Below are 20,648 nucleotides of genomic sequence, written 5' to 3'. Positions count from 1 at the left end.
AGTTGGTCCATCTTGATGTTAAACTAGCTTCACTGGGAACAGTGACACTGGTGTTAAAGCACCTTTCAGGTCATGACTGGCTTGAGTCTTGGTCATTATTGGGTTGCTTTCAATCATTCTAACATGTTTCCTTTCATCTAAAAGAGACAGGTTTGATGGTTTAAACTTTGACATTTGCTGCTCTAGTAGGACAAATATCCTAAACACACAAAAACCTGTTTTTGGAATGAATAAAGCAGACTAATGTTCAGGTTCTGGAAAACTCTGACCTCAATTCTATTCAAAACGTATGAACTACAAGTGTATGTAAACGTTTGGACACCCCTGTGTGTTAATAATGGGCACAAATGGTCTACAGTACTCGTGAAAATCTGGCAAAAAAAACCAACAAAAAACTGGTAGACCACATGTGCATTCAGACTCAAGTTATCATCCGCTGACCCGCTGATATTCCTGGCAAACTTCGGGCTGCACCAGGGTGTCTGCAACCAGCTGGAGATGTGGTTTTAGGAGCTGTTTGGAGCCACCTCTTAGGACTGCAGCCAGAACCATGAGGGGGGTCCAGGGGTAGGAGGAAGAGCTCGGGGCTGTCACATGTTCAAGCATCAGCTTCAGAAAGACAGGTGGGGGGACAAAAGTCCCAATCAGTTTAGCAGCTGCCAGGCACTGTTGGTGAGAACAGAGAGGAAGAGAGACGGAAAAAAATAGGAGACATCAGGACGAAAGAGAAGAGGAAGTCATTTTTTTAATCCACCACACATCAAAGATCCAGACAATCCATTATTGTGAACAGGTGCATCCTAGTTCATTGAACCCTGCTTGTCCCACTCAAAACTGAAAACAGCTGAACTGAAATGAATGTAAAACTGTTGACTCAACAAATCTCTCTCTTTCACCAAAGCTTCTATTCTCTTTATTTTTGATTCATAACTAAAATATTGCAGCACATCCTTCCTTTCTGATGAAAGGTTCTCTGGGACTTACATTGTTTACCACGTCCTTCTCTGTGTCAGTACAGGCCCGGTAGAGCACGGCCAGCAGATGCTGCAGGTGCTGCGTGGTGTGGTCCTCGGCATGCAGCAGCAGCACAGAGAGAAGCTGGGACGTGCGGACCCGGGTCGGCACCAGCCAGTCGGTCACATCGTGGGCGATAGCTGGCACCAGTCTACCCGGGTTTCTGACCACCAGCTCTCTGCAGCCCAGTCCTGGACGTTACACTAGAGATAAAAAAATACAATCATTTTCAATAAATTGTGTTCCGATAAGGAACTAATGAAAACATTAGTGTATGTGTAATTAATCTATGTAATGTGTTTTACTTAGTGAACTGGGTCACAGAAATAAACAAACTTTCGATAACTTTCTAATTTATTTAATGGGTCTATATGTTTTCTTACAACAACAAAATAATTGTTTAAACAACTTACCAAACAGATTGTGAAATATATGCAGTTCCTTGTAAAAGCATTCATAACATTTGAACTTGTTCATATTTAGCCGCGATATAAGCACAAACTTCAGTGTATTTTATTTGGAGTGTATTAAAGATGGTGGTGGCAGCATTATGATGTGGGAACGCTTCTCTTCAGCAGGTACAGGGAAGCTGGTAAGAGTTGATGGGATGATGGACGGAGCTAAAGCAGGGCTGTCCAAACATTTTAACAAGTCAAGATGAAACTATTTGCGGGCAACAAAAAGGAGATTAAAAAAAAATATTGTGATTATAATGTTTTACCTGCTCAACAATAAAATAAAACTCTAATATTTTCATGAAACAAGCTAAGCAGATGCTGCTTCATTGGATTTTTGAAGAAAATGAATGTGTAAATCACTGTAGATATTAAAAGTCTAAAGTGTCGTCTTGTTTTCCATTTTGATCAACTTGGTCACCAACAAGAAGAGGATATGGGTCACTCTTTCTTTGAAAATGCTTGTATTTACCTCATTTTAATGAATGGGAGCACCCTGGTATACTTCTGAGTAAAAGTCTCTGAATCTCTGTGATCATTAATAAAAATAGAAATGAAAGCAAAAACACTGTTTAGTAAACAGCGTATTGTTCCCAACGTTTTTACTTTAAAAGCCTGAAATTTATCACCGAAAACCTGCCACAAAGCAAGTTTGTGCTCAGGGACTGGCGCAAAGTTTTTCCAAGACCCTGACTGTGGATATGCCTGAAATAAATAGAAGGGAATCCTGTAGAGGATGCAAAACACTTGAGACTCGGACGGAGGTTCATGTTCCTGCAGAACAATGACCTTAAACTTAAAGCCACAGCTATTATGGTATGGTTTAGATCACGGTGCCCAAAGTCCAGTCCTCAAGAACTACCATCCTGCAACTTTTAGATGCATCCCTTCTCCAACCCACCCAAATGAAATGACCGAATTCCCTCAATTCAGGGAAACATCTAAAACATGCAGGACACCGGCCCTCGTGGACCGACTTTGGACACCCCTGCTCTTGGAGAACAAAGCTTGTAGAAACCCAAAAAAACTTGCAGCTGTCACTGTGAAATGTGGTTTTACCAAAACACTAAAAACGAACCAATTAATTTATTGTAATAATGTTGATACACGTGTCGGTTTCCTTCTACTTCACAAATACGCACCATTTTGTATTGGTCTGTCACACAAGATTCCATTTAGACCCATTTAAGTCTGTGATTATAATCAGGCAAAATGTGTAAAAAGTTCAAGGGATGTCAAAACTGTTTCTAGGCACTGTAAAACACACATCATATTAGGATGGAATTTCACTGCTAATTTTGATTTGGGAACCCCTCTCTTTCTCTCTCTCATGTAGAGGTACAGTGATGAGAAAGGAAGCAAAGACTAAAGGCAGATGGGTATAAATCAGAGAGGCAAACCACAAGCCCAAACAAGCCCATTTTTGGATGTCTTTTGCTGTCTGACAGTGACCTCTTCACACGGACAAGCCAGCAGATTTATGATGGCAAGAAAGTGAAAGACAAAGGAGGAGGAAAAGAAAAGCCACTTCGTTTTTCCTTTTGAGGCAGTGCTGGTTTTCATGTTGCAATGGTATCTCTGATGTTTGTGCAGAAGCTTTAATTGTAGAGCTGAGTACACTTATCACTGGCTCTTAGGCAACACATGGTGACCATGTTCAGGTTCACGCTCATTCTTTGACCCGGGGCGAACATTAATCTTTGCTAGCTACTGCCTGTCCTGACAACAGAACAGTTATAGAAAGCCTATTTTCATAGAATGTAATAACCAAGAACAGCTGCAATAAAAAGGTAAGGCTTACTATAAGCTGTCAACACATTAAAAGATCATTTTAAATTTCTAAATGAACTTTCTTCTTATTGGTTTGTATTATTAAATAAAAAATAAACAGGGTAAAAATCACTTGATTATTTTTTTAAACTTTAGGTATATAAATTAGGATTTTATTGAAGAGTTCTTCCAAAAAAAAAAAAAGGCCAACTGCACAGCTGCTGATTGTTCTCTTCTTTTTGAGTTACCGCAGATATTTAGCAGGGAGGATTTGAGGGTCAGCTGGTATTTTCATAAAGAAAACACAGCGGTTATTATTTTGAAGCCATTCCACACTTTTTTGCATTGTTGCAAACAACTCACACATTTTCACTTCATGTATAAAAGCTGAGAGGAACAATGTTGCTGTTACAATGACTGACCTTCATGTGGATAGTGAGGAGGTAGGGTGAAAAGGAAGTCCATCTTGTCCTTTATGTCGTCCTCATTCTCCTTCTCCCACTGCAGGCCGGCTTGTCTCCACAAATCAGCTGCTAACACTCTGTAACAGTTGGTAAAACATCCCAAATCCCTTCTACTTAGGCGCTTTTTAATACGGTTTAGAGATTTGCAACATGTTTACTCCAATTTTAAAAGGAATATATATATATTTTTTTTAAACGTTTCTGAGCTTGATTCCATATACTGTGATATTCATAGTCACTAACAACTCAAAAACTGAAAAATTACAATCATGTCACAGTTTTTGGTCTCCATAGGTAAAAAACTAGTAATCATAATTCAGGGTGATTTAAAGAAAATCTTTAACTTCAAATTATGCTGGACTGTCCAAACTTTAACATGCAACATACGTGTTATTTTTTGCAGTTAACTTAAATTCTCATCAGATATTTGATTTTAATAATTTGATTACAATCAAATATCTGATGAGAATTTAAGAAGAAAAAAATAATTTAATACCCCACCTGGAAATCTCACTTGAAATATTAAGACATGAAATCTGACCAAAGCCAAACTTGTACAGCATGTAAAATAAGTACTAAACTCATGAATGTTTTTTCTCAGTGAATATATTTCATTGATGTTATATTTAATTAACATCAAGTTCACACAGATGTCTGCAACAATCTAAGTAATCCCCACACACAAAGCAATCAAAGCAAATTAGTCCACAAATAAAGTTATAAGTAAAAACCTGGAAAGACACAATGAATAAGTATTGAACACACTTATAGAAATGTATTTAACCCATTGTAGAAAAGCTTTTTTTAGTAATGACACAAGATCTCTCCTCTTTGGAGAAACTAGTCGCATGTATTGCTCAGATTTGATTTTGACTCATTCATTCACACAAACTGTCTTCAGATCTTGAAGATTAGACGGCCCTTTTTATATGTGACTGACATTGCAATTCAAACAGTTTTACTAGAGTTTGCTTGACTGTGTGTTTGGACCTATTGTCTTTCATTTATATGAGTCTGACACTTCCATATGATGTAAGACAGCTCCCCACACCTACAAACTTGACTTTTGGCATTGCGTTTTTGGGGTAATGTAAAGACACATTATTCCTCCCTACATGGTGGTTGCAATGGCAACCAAATAATTTAGCTTTAGCCTCATCTGACCAGAGGATATTAACTCAGTATTTAACAGGCTTGTACAAATCTTCTGTAACAAACTTTAAACAAGCTTGAACATGCTTTTTCTTCAGCAGTGGAGTATGTGTGTAAAAAGGCCTATGCAGTTGAGTGCATTACTTAATCATTTTTAAGGGGAAAATCTATCCCTGCTATTTCAAGCTCTTTCTGATGTTCTCAGTGAATGCTCCTTCTCTCTTTTGTCCCCTCTTTTCATTAATCTTTTGACAGCTCTGTCAAAAATCTTACAAAAGGCACCCGACAATGGCTGGTGAAATTAAGTTCTTTACACTTTCGGAATATGGCTCCAACATGACTCACTGAAACATTCAGAAGTTTATAAATGCAGCAGTAATCATTGCCATTGGTATGTTTTTCAACATTAAAGCCATCAGCTATTATTAAACCAGCTGATATTTCAGTTGTTTCAGTCTTTACTTTCTATGTGCCTTGCACATCCCTTTCTTCGTGTGTTCTATCTTTATTCCATGTGCCATGCCATTCCACTTCACTACAGATAACTTGTGGACAAATTTGCTTTGATGTCTATGCATGTGTGAATTTCTTGGGTAACCGACAAATACCTTCATCTCAATAGAAATATTAAAAGATATAATATATGTATGTTTTAAAAGTTTATGTTGTAAAAAGATATAAAAGTAAACCTGGACATGGTCAAAACTTATTTTACCCGCTATATTTTTTTACATTTTCTATCAGTTAATGAAAGCATCATTTCTAATAAGCAACAAAGGAAACGAAAATGTTAATATTTAAAATGAACACTTGGAAGGAACAGCACAAAATAAGCAAGAAAGAAAAATAGGGCCAGAGTTCAAATCAGGATCTACAGAGATGGCATTTGATAAAGAAATGTTGCATCTGCAAACTAAAACCTCTGGGAAATTCCTCCAAAGACACCATTACAGAAACGACTGTAAACCATGCAAGCTACAGAGTACAGATGTTTAAATAAAACTTCACACAGGAACTCTATACTGTTTAACAGGAGCCAGGTCCCATTTAAACTTTGTAATAACACATTTTTAAAGTATTAGGTGAGGGAGATTGTATTGTCCATTCAAACCTTATTTCTGGGATCATGTCACTGATGCAGCTCAACAAGAGCGGAATGAGTTTGTGGAAATACGAATACCGATCTCTCATGTTTAAAAGCCAGTCACCAACAACTGCAGTCACAGCTTTTCTCGCCTGAAATAAATTAGAAAATGGGAAGCAGCACAAACAAACAAACAGTTTTGCTTGTTTTATTTCTGAGATAAAATACAGAAATAAAACAATAATCTTTAGTACAGTTGCTAAACTTACACAGAGTCATAGCTCTGTTGAGCCATCCATTCCCTTAGCTCTCAGCAGTCATGACTTTATGGGATTCTTCTAAAATAAAACTGATTCTATTAAAAAGAAAATCTTTGACATACTCCTGAAGATGATTACTTCATCCTCAGCAAGTGAGACAACATTGGAAGTAACTGCAGAACCTGATTTGTGTTTGGACTGTTTTGATCCTGTGGAGCTTCCTGAGTTATCAGAAATGTTAGCTTCATCTAAACCTTCAACTTGTATGTTAGACCCAATCCCAACCAAATTATTTAGGGAAGTATTCCCTCTGATTACAAGCCCCATTTTAGATATGATTAATGTATCCTTAGTAAATGGATATGTACCACAGGCTTTTAAGTTAGCTGTAATTAAACCTTTGCTTAAGAAACCTTCACTTGATCGAGATGACTTGAAAAATTACAGACCTATATCCAATCTTCCATTCTTATCTAAAATTCTTGAGAAAATAGTTGCTAATCAAATGTGTGAGCATTTATACAGCAATGACCTGTTTGAAGAGTTTCAGTCAAGCTTCAGAGTTCATCATAGCACTGAAACAGCTCTGCTGAAAGTCACTAATGATATTCTTATGGCCTCAGATAATGGACTTGTGTCTGTACTGGTTCTGTTAGATCTCAGTGGTGCATTTGATGCAGTCGATCACAAAATTATCTTAGAAAGGCTGGAATATGCTGTAGGGATCAGGAGAACAGCGCTAGGCTGGTTTAAATCCTATTTGTCTGACAGATTCCAGTTTGTTCGTGTAAATGATAAATCATCTTTAAACTCCAGGGTTAATTGTGGAGTACCACAGGGTTCAGTACTTGGGCCAGTTCTCTTTACTATATATATGCTTCCAATAGGTCAAATTATCAGGCAGCATAGAATAAATTTTCACTGTTACGCTGATGATACTCAGCTTTACTTATCCATGAATCTTGATGAGCCCAACCAGTTAGATAGACTACAAGCATGTCTTGAAGACATAAAAACTTGGATGACTTAAAATTTTCTGCTTCTAAATTCAGACAAGACAGAAGTTGTCGTCTGTGGACCGGAGTCTTTAAAAAAGAAACTGCTTAGTCAATCACTTAACCTGGATGGCATTAAATTGACCTCCGATAATAAAGTAAAAAACCTTGGTGTTATTTTTGACCAGGACATGTCATTTAAATCCCACATTAAACAGGTTTCTAAGGTTTCCTTCTTTCATCTCTGGAACATTGCCAAAATTAGAAATATCCTATCCAGGAGTGACGCTGAAAAACTAGTCCATGCATTTGTTACTTCAAGGCTGGACTATTGTAATTCTTTACTATCAGGATGTCCACAAAATGTAGCTGAAAGCCTTCAGCTGATTCAAAATGCTGCAGCAAGAGTTCTGATGAAAATTAAAAAGAGAGATCATATTTCTCCTATTTTAGCTTCCCTTCATTGGCTCCCTGTTAAATCCAGAATAGAGTTTAAATTCTCCTCCTCACATATAAAGCCCTTAATGATTTAGCTCCATCATACATCAGAGATCTGATTGTTCCATATGTTCCTAACAGAGCTCTTTGTTCTCAGACTGCAGGTTTACTGGTGGTTCCTAGAGTCTCTAGAAGTAGAATGGGAGGCAGATCCTTTAGTTATCAGGCTCCTCTCCTGTGGAACCAGCACCCAGTTTTAGTTCGTGAGGCAGACACCCTGTCTACTTTTAAGGCTAGGCTTATAATTTTCCTTTTTGATAAAGCTTATAGTTAGAGTGGTTTAGGTTATCCTGAACTATCTTCCTTATTTTTTACCTCCGTCTTCTTCCCTCCCTGTTGGATGGAGTAAGGGGGAGTCAGGTTTTAGCCCAAACCAGCTCAGTTATGGTTGAGGTGCAAACACACCCTCCATTTCTGCTACCTGTATGACCCCCTCTCTTTTCCAATATGCAATTTTAGTATAACAATGGCCATCAGTGGGCTCTAGATGGACAAACTGTCTACTTTTAAGGTTAGGCTTAAAACTTTCCTTTTTAATAAAGCTTATAGTTAGGAGTGGCTTAGGTTATCCTGAGCTATCTCTGTAGTTATGCTGCTATAGGCTTAGGCTGCTGGAGGACATAATGACCACTTTCACCCTCTTTGCTACATTCTCACACTACTCTCCAATTTTGCATTATTTGCTGTTATTTCAGCTTTTAACTTTATGTTCTCTCTCTTTTCTCTTCCTGACTCTGTGTCTACCTGTGACACCTTTCTGGAGAGGGGAATCGTCCAAGCTTCTGCTGGCAACAACTTAATGCTCACCCTCTACCGATGCTCCACATAGCCCTGTCTTTCAGTGTTTAACCCTTTCTCTCTCCTAGATATAGCGATTGACTGAGCTTTTACTGTAACTAATTATATGTGCTCTCTTTCAGACTCTAACCTTGAAAACTGGCTCAGAGTTTATCTGTTCTTTCTTTCTAAATGAAACAACTAAAGGAGCTTCATCCACTAACATTTACTTTTCCTTCCCATCGAAAGGACTCCTGGATCAAGGCTTCTTTATTCTCTTTGTGTCTCTGCTCTGTTCTCTAAAACCCCCAGTCTGCTGGAAGTTTCTTCCTGTTAAAAGGGAGTTTTTCCTCTCCACTGTCGCTACATGCATGCTCAGTATGAGGGATTGCTGCAAAGTCAACACCAGTGACTGTCCACTGTCTCTACATGCTCATCCGGGAGGAGTGAATGCTACAAGTCTCTGACTGGATGCAATCTGCTGGGTTTCCTTATACAGAAAAACTTTTTATCCAATTTGAATAAATAACTAACTCTAACTGCACTGTTCAATTGTTAGGATTAATTGGAATGTATGTACCTGACTGTTGTGAAGTGCCTTGAGACAACGTGTGTTGTGAATTGGCGCTATATAAATAAAACTGAATTGAATTGAATAAGAAATCTTTGCTAAGAGATAAAAATGTAGATTTTTTTTAAAGGAGCCACATAACAACTAAACAGCATGTGATGGTGTATACACAAGTGGGGCTCTCTAAAACACACTTGATAATGAAAGCAAAACCTGTGGCGAGTCGTCAAATAGTCTCTGCACAAGGTGTGATACCACATCATCCAAGTTCTTTCCGCTTCCATGTTGTATGACTGCTCCAGTGGCTTCGATGGCCGAAACCCTAACCCGCGAGTGCTGATGGGTTATGGTCTGCATAAGAGGCTTGACCAAACTCTCAGCTTGCATGTGAAAATGTTCTAAAAGAAAGAAAGAAAGAAAGAAAGAAAGAAAGAAAGAAAGAAAGAAAGAAAGAAAGAAAATAACTGTAATTTTAGATTTTTGTTTTGATTACTGTTTTCTTGCTTTGCAAATAAATAAACAGTCAGTCAGTCATTTTCTACCGCTTATTCCATAGTGGGTCACGGGGGAGCTGGTGCCTATCTCCAGCAGTCTATGGGCGAAAGGAAGGGTACACCCTGGACAGGTCGCCAGTCCATCGCAGGGCAACACACATACAACCATTCACACACTCATTCATACACCTAAGGACAATTTAGAGTGACCAATTAACCTAACAGGCATGTCTTTGGACTGTGGGAGGAAGCCGAAGTACCTGGTGAGAACCCACACATGCACGGGGAGAACATGCAAACTCCATGCAGAAAGACCCCAGGCTGGGAATCAAACCCAGGACCTTCTTGCTGCAAGGCAACAGTGCTATCAACTGCGCCACCGTGCAGCCCATAAATAAACAGTTTCATGATAAAACATAACCAAACAATAAATAAGAGCTTAAAATTTAAAACTAAACTTTAAATATGTTTTTAGGACAATCAATTTTATCAAAAAGGCTTCTTTTTATTTATTTAATTTTTTATAGGGATTTGTTGAAACTAACTCAGCTTTTTGATTAAAACAAAAAGACAAAACACAGGATAAAAAAAACCCCAAAGAAACTGCTGATTCAGCTTTGTGTATGTTCGTGTCAGTGACATCACTAGATTTCCTTGAACTGAGCTGATCAGCCATCAATGGTAAACAACATGTTTCAATAGATTTTGACATAGAGCCTGAAACAGTTGAGTTGCATTAAAGCAAAGTGTAATGGAACAGAAAGCCGGAGCTGACTTCGTTTGACCAGACTGCTGAGCCAGTTGAAGCCAAGTTAAGAATTAAGTTTGACCCCTTCTGGGGTGTGCCCCATCTACTCTTTGCACTCCGAAGTTCTCCTTTCAATTAAATACATTTCCTGCAACCATAAGGTGCCACCTGATGTAAATGTCTTTAAAAGGCATTGAGGTAGGTATTAGCATATTTTTTATTGAATGCTTCAAATGCTTTACCACTACTAGTTACTTTTACCATAACAGCTTGAAGGTCATCTCATAACCTACAAACTGGTGACAAAACAAAATAATGAAACTGGACTCTATTTTACTTTCCACACCTTGACTGTGTTTTTGCAACCGGAAATATTTTCAAACAGCCAAATTGGCTTTCTCTGCAAGTGTGACAAAAAACACTTGCAGAGAAGTGTTTTTGGCTGAAATAAGTAGCCTTATTTCAGCCAGCTTTCCAAAGGTGCACAGGAGTAGATGGGGGAGGGGCAACATTACATTATTTTCTCCGGTATTTCAATAGAAAGATTTTAAGCTGTAAGGATATATGCAAAGTTTTTGAAGTTTCAAAATTGCTACATTTTATAGCCTTTATTAACCCTCCATACCAGTAAATGTCAAATTGCCTTATGTGATGTCATCAGAGGCATGTGTGCATGAAAACTCGTCTCTGGGAGAGTAGATTTTGTATAACTTTTTTTTTTAATTAACAACCGCAAAATAAAAAAAAACTGATAGGTGATCAATAGGTAAAAGCTACACCTAAAGTAAGATGGATTGATCATACAGTCTGACTAGTAGCTTTAAATAAACAAAGCCATAAAGACAACACACAAATTCCCATCAGCCATGAAACCAGTCTCTGTCCACATTGACTTCTGTTTATATCCTGTATAACAATAATGTGCGATCTGTCATCATTATAAGACTCAAGCTTTGAGAACAACTTACTGAGAAATTTTTTATAAACCCTGAATGAATCGCAGCTGCGCAGTAGAGATGACTACAAGCATGTGTTGGCATGAAACCACGGTAACCAACCTGGAACAGACCTTGCGAAGCTAACGGTGCATTTACAACTTTCCTTTCTGACATCCGGAAACGGGTCGACGATTGTTCTCAGCAGAATGTTGATTGTTTCGTTAAGATAATGCGTTAAGTGTGTGCCGCACACGTCCACCGTCAGAGTCAACATCTCCACCGCCGACAGTCGAAGTTCCTCCGACGGCTCTAAGATCTCTTTGTCCCCGAAACGCTGAGCCAGACAGGGCATGAGATAGGGCAACGATTCCTCCGGTATGGGAACACAACGAATAAACTCTGTTATGGTCGCAATGGTGGTTTCTCTGCATTTCTCCATTGGGTCTGACAAACACTTGAGGAGAGGCTTGAGGAGAGAAGAGAATACTTCCTGTAAAACGCCCCTGGGTAGTCCTTTATTCACAGTCTGCTGCTTTATCGACTCAAGAGCCCGTTTTCTTGTCGCCTTGTTGTCCTCATTCAGGCAGTATAAATGTCGGCTGATACCCCTCAAAATTTCAGAGGCAGCATGTTCGTCTCCAGTCGCTGCCATCTTAACTGTCGCTAGGACAACCGATTGCTTAACGACAAAACAAACAGCTGCTTTACGATAGTTTCAGTTTCAAAACCGAGAACTTTATTGACATTTACACGCACAGGTCGCCCAATTTAATAGAATTAAGTAAAACACTAGAGGTCAAATAAATCCAGATTTAATCTAAAGCAACATAGACTGATTGACCGAAATAATTTACATATATTTTGTAATGTGCTTCCTGCTGGAAATTACCTTTTTTTTTATTCTCATCATCTACTGTGGTAGTTAATGGATGACATTTATATCCACTAAGTACAATGTATTTTATTGGGATTTGATGTGATAGATTTAACAAGTAGTGCCATTTTTGAGATAATGGATTAAATAGTACAGTAACAGTAGCTACAGATATGTTATGTTGTTTTATATGTTGTTTTTTCTTTTGATGGTTTATAACTTAATCCTGCTTTACTCGTACTCGTCGTCTTCCGCTTATCCGGGACCGGGTCGTGGGGGCAGCAGACTCAGCAGAGACACCCAGACGTCCCTCTCCCCAGACACCTCCTCCAGTTCCTCCAAGGGGAGCCCAAGGCGTTCCCAGGCCAGCTGAGAGACATAGTCCCTCCAGTGGTCCTGGGCCGTCCCCTGGGGCTCTTCCCTTTGGGACGTGCCTGGAACACCTCCCGAGGAAGGCGTCCAGGATGCCTGAGCCACCTCAACTGGCTCCTCTCCTCACCCTATCTCTAAGGGAGTGCCCAGCCACCCTACGGAGAAAGCTCATTTCAGCCGCTTGTATCCGGGATCTTGTTCTTTCGGTCATGACCCAAAGTTCATGGCCATAGGTGAGCGTAGGAACGTAGACCGACCGGTAAATCGAGAGCTTCGCTTTTCGGCTCAGCTCTCTCTTCACCACAACAGACCAGCACAGTGCCCCCATTATTGTGGCAGCCACACCGATCCGTCTGTCGATCTCCCGCTCCATTCTTCCCTCACTCGTGAACAAGACCCCGAGATACTTGAACTCCTCCTCTTGAGGCAGGAACTCGCCTCCAACCTGAAGAGGACAAGCCACCCTTTTCCAGTCGAGTACCATGGCCTCGGACTTGGAGGAGCTGATCTTCATCCCAGCCGCTTCACACTCGGCTGTGAACCGCCACAGCGCATGCTGTTGGTCTTGGCTAGAGGGGGCCAGCAGGACCACGTCGTCTGCAAAAAGAAGAGACAAAATCCACTGATCCCCAAACGAGACCCCTTCCAGCCCTTGGCTGCGTTTAGAAATCCTGTCCATAAAAGTTATGAACAGGACCGGTGACAAAGGGCATCCTTGCTGGAGTCCAACATGCACCGGGAACAGGTCCGACTTAGTGCCGGCAATGCGGACCAAACTCCTGCTCCGCTCGTACAGGGACCGGATGGCCCCTAATAAAGGGCCCCCGATTCCATACTCCTGGAGCACCCCCCACAGGGCATCATGAGGGACACAGTCAAATGCTTTCTCCAGGTCCACAAAACACATGTGAACCGGTTGGGCAAACTCCCATGAACCCTCGAGTACCCTGTAGAGGGTATAGAGCTGGTCCAGTGTTCCACGGCCGGGACGAAAACCACACTGCTCCTCCTGAAGCCGAGGTTCGACTATCGGCCGGACTCTCCTCTCCAATACCCTGGCGTAGGCCTTACCAGGGAGGCTGAGGAGTGTGATCCCCTTGCAGTTGGAACACACCCCAGTCTGCCAGTCCAGAGGCACTGTCCCCGACCGCCACTCAATGTTGAAGAGGCGTGTCAACCATGACAGCCCCACAACATCCAGAGATTTGAGGTACTCAGGGCGGATCTCATCCACCCCCGAAGTCTTGCCACCACGGAGCTTTTTAACCACCTTGGTGACTTCATCCTGGGTGATGAAAGAGTCCAACCCCGAGTCACCAGCCTCTGTTTCCACCAGGGAATGCGATGGCAGGATTGAGGAGATCCTCGAAGTACTCCTTCCACCAACCGATAATGTCCTCACTCGAGGTCAGCAGCCTCCCACCCCCACTATAAACAGTGTTGGCGAAGCACTGCTTTCCCCTCCTGAGGCGCCGGACGGTTTGCCAGAATCGCTTCGAGGCCAACTGGTAGTCCTTCTCCATGGCCTCACCGAACTCCTCGAGGCCCGAGTTTTTGCCTCTGCCACAGCCCGGGCCGCGGCACGCTTGGCCTCACGGTACCCGTCAGCCGCCTCAGGAGTCCCACAAGCCAACCACAGCCAATAGGACTCCTTCTTCAACTTGACAGCGTCCCTTACTGCCGGTGTCCACCACCGGGTTCTGGGATTGCCGCCGTGACAGGCACCGCAGACCTTACGGCCGCAGCTACGGGCAGCAGCATCGACAATAGATGCGGAGAACATGGTCCACTCGGACTCTATGTCTCCAACATCCCCCAGAATCTGGTCAAAGCTCTCCCGGAGGTGGGAGTTGAATACATCCCTGGCCGAGGGCTCCGCCAGTTGTTCCTGCTTTACTCAACTCTCCAATTTTATACCTGATCAGTGCTGTGTTACTTACTCTTCACTAATGTGCTCCAACAAAGCTCTGCCTACACACAACAGCTGGATTTATACTGATATTTAAATTACATACAGGTGAAAACAATTTACAAAAATGTGACTTCTCAAGGCAATTCTAGTTTTATTTGGGGGTGTTAGAGCAGAGAAGACAGAACATAGATGCTAGCCACACTTTTCAAATTTTCAGAAGTGCTGTTTATTTTCCACTTCCACAATCATGTACTACTTCATGTTAGTCTATAATAGGAAGGATTCTTTCTAAAATAAACAACATTATGGAGAACCCTGAGCATCCTCTTCATGAGACTGTTGTACAACAACAGAGTGTCTTCAGTCAGAGGCTTCTTCAGATCTGCTGTAAGACGGAGCGCTACAGGAGATCCTTCCTGCTCACAGCCATCAGGTTCTACAACGACACTGAAGAAACCTTTATATGAGCTACAACATTTAATTTCCCTTAGGGATTAATAAAGCATTTTTAAATTGAATTGAATATAAAATCCAAAAAATAACTTTGAAATGTGTAGTTGTAACAAAATGCCTGTATGCATGTATATTCAAAAGTTATTTTACCCTTTAAAATTCAGTTACATTTAACCAATTAATATGTAATGGATTGGCAAACTGGTGATTCATCTTCAGCTTTCAGATGACTGTTTATTTGGTTACATGCTATTACAATAACCTGTGGAAATTACAGGGAATGTTCTACCAGCGGTTAATTTTCTAAACTTCCGATGACCTGAAAAAAGCTTCAGTGTTCTAATGTTATATTTTATCTGCTGCACCTGCTGTACTAATTGAAGATCTAGTGAATATACACTAAACAACATATATTGTCACTGGAAGTACTTTGCCTACCTACCTATTTGAAATATTTGTTTTAAAACCTTTATGTTGTAAAAAGTAGATTTGGGATTGTATGTATGTTTTTTTGTACTCGTTTATGCTATTCTTTAAAATATCAGAATTTGCACAAACTTTTATATACTTTTGTCTGCCTGATTACATAATTTTTCACAAACTAAATTAGATGTGATGAGAAAACAGTTATTCACTGTTTGAGTAGCCTTGTTTTCACCAAATACTTTTCAAAATCATACTTGAATACTTTTTGGGGTGACTACTTTTTACTTGTACTTGAATACAAATATACTGAAGTATTGCTACTCGTACTCCTCTGCATCTAACTTTTGTTATCTGGAAGTAGGCCTCAAGTTGAATTCACATATTTTACTTTTAACTAAATTCTGACGTTTGTTACTCAAATTACCCTAGGAGGTAGAGCATTGGTATAAATTAGGTAATTAAAAATGGCTCACACCGTACAGTCAAACAAAAGTCTTTAGATTGTTTATTCTTTTCCACCGCTTTGGGCCGATGGTGTTGCCGCGTTCCCGCCGCCGCTGCGGTCGAGAGGATGACAGATTGACGTCATGCAGACTGACGCAGAGCGAGCGGGCAGGAGAGAGAAAGGCAGAGCAGCAACAGCAGCAGCAGCAGCATCCCAGCTAGACAGCGGTACCTCATCAATCCGCCAACCCCAGCGAAGTGTTTTCTTACTGAGCATCCTACACAAACAGACGGTAGGGACCATCAGCGGCAGCTCCGACTAAACCGTGCTCATAAAAAACAGCTGTTTATAAAGAGAGAGGGGGTCGCTGGTTTGCTTTTATGATGTCGGTAGTCGCAGTAATTTCCCTTCATTTTGGTTTGGGGCTCACTGTAAGGTTAGCCGACCTAGCTGCGTTAGCTTTCCTTTGAATGCGGCTGCACAGGTGCTCACTTTCTCCACAAGCGACACTGTTAATAGCTAATTTATTACCCACGGACCAACTGCTGCGCCATGCATTCTGGAAAAATATGACACTGTAGATATCATTACCTAATGCTGTATAATGCAACAATAACCCTACTGTAAATGTAATTTGCCTTTCAGGAAGTGAAACAAGGTGGTTTTCTATACTCCTCTTCCTGGATTGTCAAGATATATCATGCTGTAGCGTGTTATTTGTAGCCTATGTGTAATCTAAAACAATCAGAGCTCTTTCTTTAAATAAGTGAATAAAATTAAAAGAAAACCAAAATGTGTTTAATATTGTTAAACATTTTATGTTTATCTCTTTTGGAATGTTAGACAATGGTGTAAAATGTAAATAAAACAATAATAAAAGAATTGCAAGTAATTTAACTCTAGTAGAAATGATTTAAAAGACAACGTCATTGGAAAAATATTAATGGGTAAAATCCCTTAGTTATTGATTTCCATTAGAAGAATACTACTGTTTGTAAAATAGGACCTATAAACCTGCAAAATAATGCAAAAAGCTTCTAGGCATCCATGCTCCATATGAGTTTTTATCAGTTGTCATTTTTAAAGGAAAGTAATTCTGAAAATGGTAATATATGACTGGTAGGCATGGGCAAGTATGAGATTCTCCCACTCTGATAACCTTGAGCAAAAATATGACAGTCTTACTGTATTTTCACATAACACAATCTAACTGGCTTTATTTGAAACACCAAAAGTAGCAATTATTCCCACTGTTGCTAAAATAATATAGCATATCAATTATTACAGTTTTAATAATGGTATTAGTAATTAGTAATAGTATATCACTTTTTAATTGTTATGCATGTTGATACAAAGAAAACAATAATATAAAAAGTCAATATTGGCTGGTTCTCTGCTAAGGTAGCCAACCTGTAGTCAGCTGCCTAAAAGACACTTCCAGCTTACTAACTATACTCTTAAAATAGCTGTTTCAAAGCAGGAGTGGTGGGTGGTTATCCTTTAGCAACTTTCCATATTTTTTGCAACCAAAATTATTTCCAATCAACCAAATTTATATTTCATGTAAGCAGCCTTCTTTCATCCAGCTGACTTACAGTGCACAGCAACAAGTGGCGGAGGTGTAGCTCTGTTACTTTATTTAGGAAGAAAAACAACCAAAAAACATTTCACTGGTCACTTTTTCTGGCATCTCATTTAAAGGACTTTAAACTGAAGGAAGAGTAAGTTAGAAAATAGAAACTGGTAGTTTTTAAAACCTTGATTCAGGTAACCTGTTAACGCTGTATGACTGTTTGGGGTTGCTAGTTTACCACAGTGCTCTAAATATTTTTCATTGAGAGTTACAGATCTGGATTAGAGACAGCTATTCTGCTGTAATGTTTAAACTGTGTAGTTTGACATTATCTAGCTGAAACAACTTAGATCTTTAAAAGTCATCATCTGCTGAGGGATACATGCGTTTATGCTTCTTTTAAATCTAGAAATATTGCTTATTGTTAATAGTACCCCAAAGCACATCTTGGATAACATCTGGTATGGTGCTTTGCCTCTTTAGCACACTGGATGTTACAGCATTTTGTTTTTATGTATGAATTACATGACGTTACCAGCCAACAGGTGGATGTGGGCCCCATGCGGATTTTGCTAAGGTTGATGGTGTTCGTGCAGTTCAAATTGCACAACACATCTAGGACTGATATGGGACCTTCTTGTAGCAATTTACATATAACAATTAAACCTGTATGGATAATTAACAGGTTCACATTACGTAATCTGCACACCCTCAAGTCTCAGGGTCATTTTTAACCCCTTTTTGTTATCCATATGTGACTCAGTTGTAAATGTTGTAGCAATCTGATAAATTATATAAAAGTTCATAAACCAATCAGTTTCACAATCAGTCATTGTCGCAGTAATTTCCCTTTGTTTTGGTTTGGGGCTCACTGTAAGGTTAGCTGGGCTAGCTGTGTGAGCTTTTCTTTGAATGTGCCTGCACAGGTGCTCACTTTCTCCACCAGTGACACTGTTTACAGCTAATTCACTACCAATGGACACTGCTGCGCTATGCATTCTGGAAAAATATGACACTCTGTAAATGTTATTACATAATGTTGATGCAACAATAACCCTACTGGAAATGTAATTTTCCATTCAGGAAGTGAAACAAAGTGGTTTTCTCTGCTCCTCTTCCTGGATTGTCAAGATATATCATGCTGTAGCGTGTTATTTGTAGCCCATTTGTAGTTGGAAACAATCAGAGCTCTAACTTCAAATTATTAAGTTAAATTATATTCAATTGACTAAATAAAAAATGTATTTATTATTTATCATTGAATTTAATGTTTATCTCATTTGGAATGGTATTAATAATAGTTAGCTAATGGTGTAAAAGTTAATAAGAACAGTAATGAAAGAATAGCAAGTAATTTAAACCTAATTAGAAATTATTTAAAAGGCAACTTTATTGGGAAAATAAATGGGTAAAAGCCATTCTTTTCTTTTTAGAAGAATACCACTGTCTATAAAATAGGACCAATATATCCGCGAGATCATGGAAAAAGCTCTATGCCTCAGTGCTCGAAATGAATATTCATCAATTGTTGCTGTTTTTAAAGTAAAACAATTTGGAAAATTGTCAAATATGACTGCTAGGCATATGTATTAATATATTTTAAAGACGGTTTTACTGTATTTTTACTCAATGAAATCTAACTGGCTTTATATGAAACACTAAAAGTAATAATTATTCCTACTGTTGCTAAAATAATATAGCATATCGATTATTACAGTTTTAATTATATATAATTATAAATATATTGTGCACTTTTTAATCATTTTGAATGTTGATACATTGTAACCAAAAATGTAAAATGTCGTTATTGGTTGGTTCTCTGCCAAGGTATTCTGTCTGCAGTCAGCCATTTAAGAGACACAAGCAGCTTCCTAACTACGCTTTTAAAATAGCTGTTCCAAAAATGGAGAGATGGGTAGTTTTCCTTTAGCAACTACACTGTGCCTTTCCATTTTTTGAAATAAAAAACTATTTCCAAAAAAAAACAATTTTATATTTCTTGTAAGCAACCTTCTTTCATCCACCGGATTTAAAGATAAATTAAATACCAAATCAACGTTTTTTGCAGATAAACTGTATAAACTGGACATTAAGTGTGCTTTCTTTATGTTACTGTGCTATTTTTTAAAATTTCATGTAAACTTGTTTAAGTGTGCAATATAAGCCCTGAAACCATCTTAGTGCTGCCTTTGGGTTGAATGGTGGCTACTGCAGTTTAGTTTTCCTATTGGTTTTCCTATATGATTAATATCTGATTAAATAATATTAAAAATATCTGTATCATTGAAATCAACAAGTGATCAGAAGTGTGCCTGTAATGATTTCTATAATCACAACTCTTCATTTGAAGGACATGGCCAAGAGACAGCTGCTCATATCATTGGCTTCTTTACTAAAAATATATTCATTCCTGCTATTTTGTCCTTTGTTCTTGTGAGTTGAGTTCTTGTGAGTTGAGTTCTTGTGAGGTCCCCATTTTTGCCCCTTCCTTCAAATATTTCTGTTTTCCTCAACCCTTCTCTAAGCTGCCTACCTCGCGAGTTCTTGCCCCCTTTCTGTTCTACTTTCCCTCCCCTCCTCTCATGGTCCACCCTGTTTTTATCCCACTGCCACAGAGATAAAAGATAAGATGGCCACCTCCTCCTTGGCTCTGGAAGAAGACGAGAGTTTGAAGGGGTGTGAGATCTTTGTGCAGAAGCACAACATCCAGCAGATCCTCAAAGAGTGCATCGTGAACCTCTGCATTGGCAAGCCTGAGCGTCCTATGAAGTTCCTCCGGGAGCATTTTGAAAAGCTGGAGAAGGTTGGTGAAAATAAACAAAAACTTCAGTTTAAGATTCTTCTTTGCAATGTGGAGCTTTTATGTGTTTTGGGTTGAGTTTAAAAAGGTGACAGACCAATTTCCTTTGCTTTGCATGCCTGTATAGTCTATAAATTATAACCTGCAGTTTTTGTTTGTTGTTTACTCTGTTGCAGCAGAAGTTATCTTGTGCCATGTCAGGACATTTCAGTCTCATTGCATTAAAGGAGATGATAGAAAAAAAATCCAAAACACAACATAGAAAGAAATATTATAAGAGTCTACAATAGTAGAGCCCATGAGGAGATGTGAGAGAGGTTCCCATAAAAGGCCAATGTCCTGGTCACAGACTTGCACAACACACTTTTTGTATCTCGCTTTCTGTATGCCCATCTACATCAGAGCAGAGGAACAAGGGAGATGACACATTAATCAAAAAGCTAACAACTTACATGAAAGAGAGAGCTTTGTGGATTCAGCCGAAAAGCTAAATTACAACTACAAAGTGGGTTAGGAGAGGGGTGACACTTGTAGCACATGTGCTGTGGCTGACAGTACCAGTACCTTTTTAGA

At 39.4% G+C, this 20,648-nt stretch overlaps 2 protein-coding genes across 2 annotated transcripts in view; one reads left to right on the top strand and one right to left on the bottom strand.

The window, feature by feature from the left end:
* The window catches only part of LOC124863782 (dynein axonemal assembly factor 5-like), a 40,642-nt gene extending 28,760 nt beyond the window's left edge, over positions 1-11,882 (bottom strand). The window contains 6 exon segments of the mRNA XM_047358268.1: positions 442-666; positions 985-1,217; positions 3,662-3,780; positions 5,967-6,091; positions 9,254-9,438; positions 11,341-11,882. Coding sequence (XP_047214224.1) covers positions 442-666; positions 985-1,217; positions 3,662-3,780; positions 5,967-6,091; positions 9,254-9,438; positions 11,341-11,872 — 1,419 coding nt within the window. The 5' untranslated portion in view covers positions 11,873-11,882.
* Positions 11,883-15,842: 3,960 nt separating this feature from the next.
* The window catches only part of LOC124863744 (cAMP-dependent protein kinase type I-beta regulatory subunit), a 105,396-nt gene continuing 100,590 nt past the window's right edge, over positions 15,843-20,648 (top strand). The window contains exons 1-2 of the mRNA XM_047358208.1: positions 15,843-15,994; positions 19,891-20,078. Coding sequence (XP_047214164.1) covers positions 19,905-20,078 — 174 coding nt within the window. The 5' untranslated portion in view covers positions 15,843-15,994; positions 19,891-19,904. The remainder of the gene's footprint in view (positions 15,995-19,890; positions 20,079-20,648) is intronic.

Source organism: Girardinichthys multiradiatus, chromosome Y, assembly GCF_021462225.1.
Source record: "Girardinichthys multiradiatus isolate DD_20200921_A chromosome Y, DD_fGirMul_XY1, whole genome shotgun sequence".
NCBI lineage: Eukaryota > Metazoa > Chordata > Actinopteri > Cyprinodontiformes > Goodeidae > Girardinichthys > Girardinichthys multiradiatus.
Note: the sequence above shows the minus strand (reverse complement) of the source record. Positions and strands in the feature narration are given on the sequence as shown.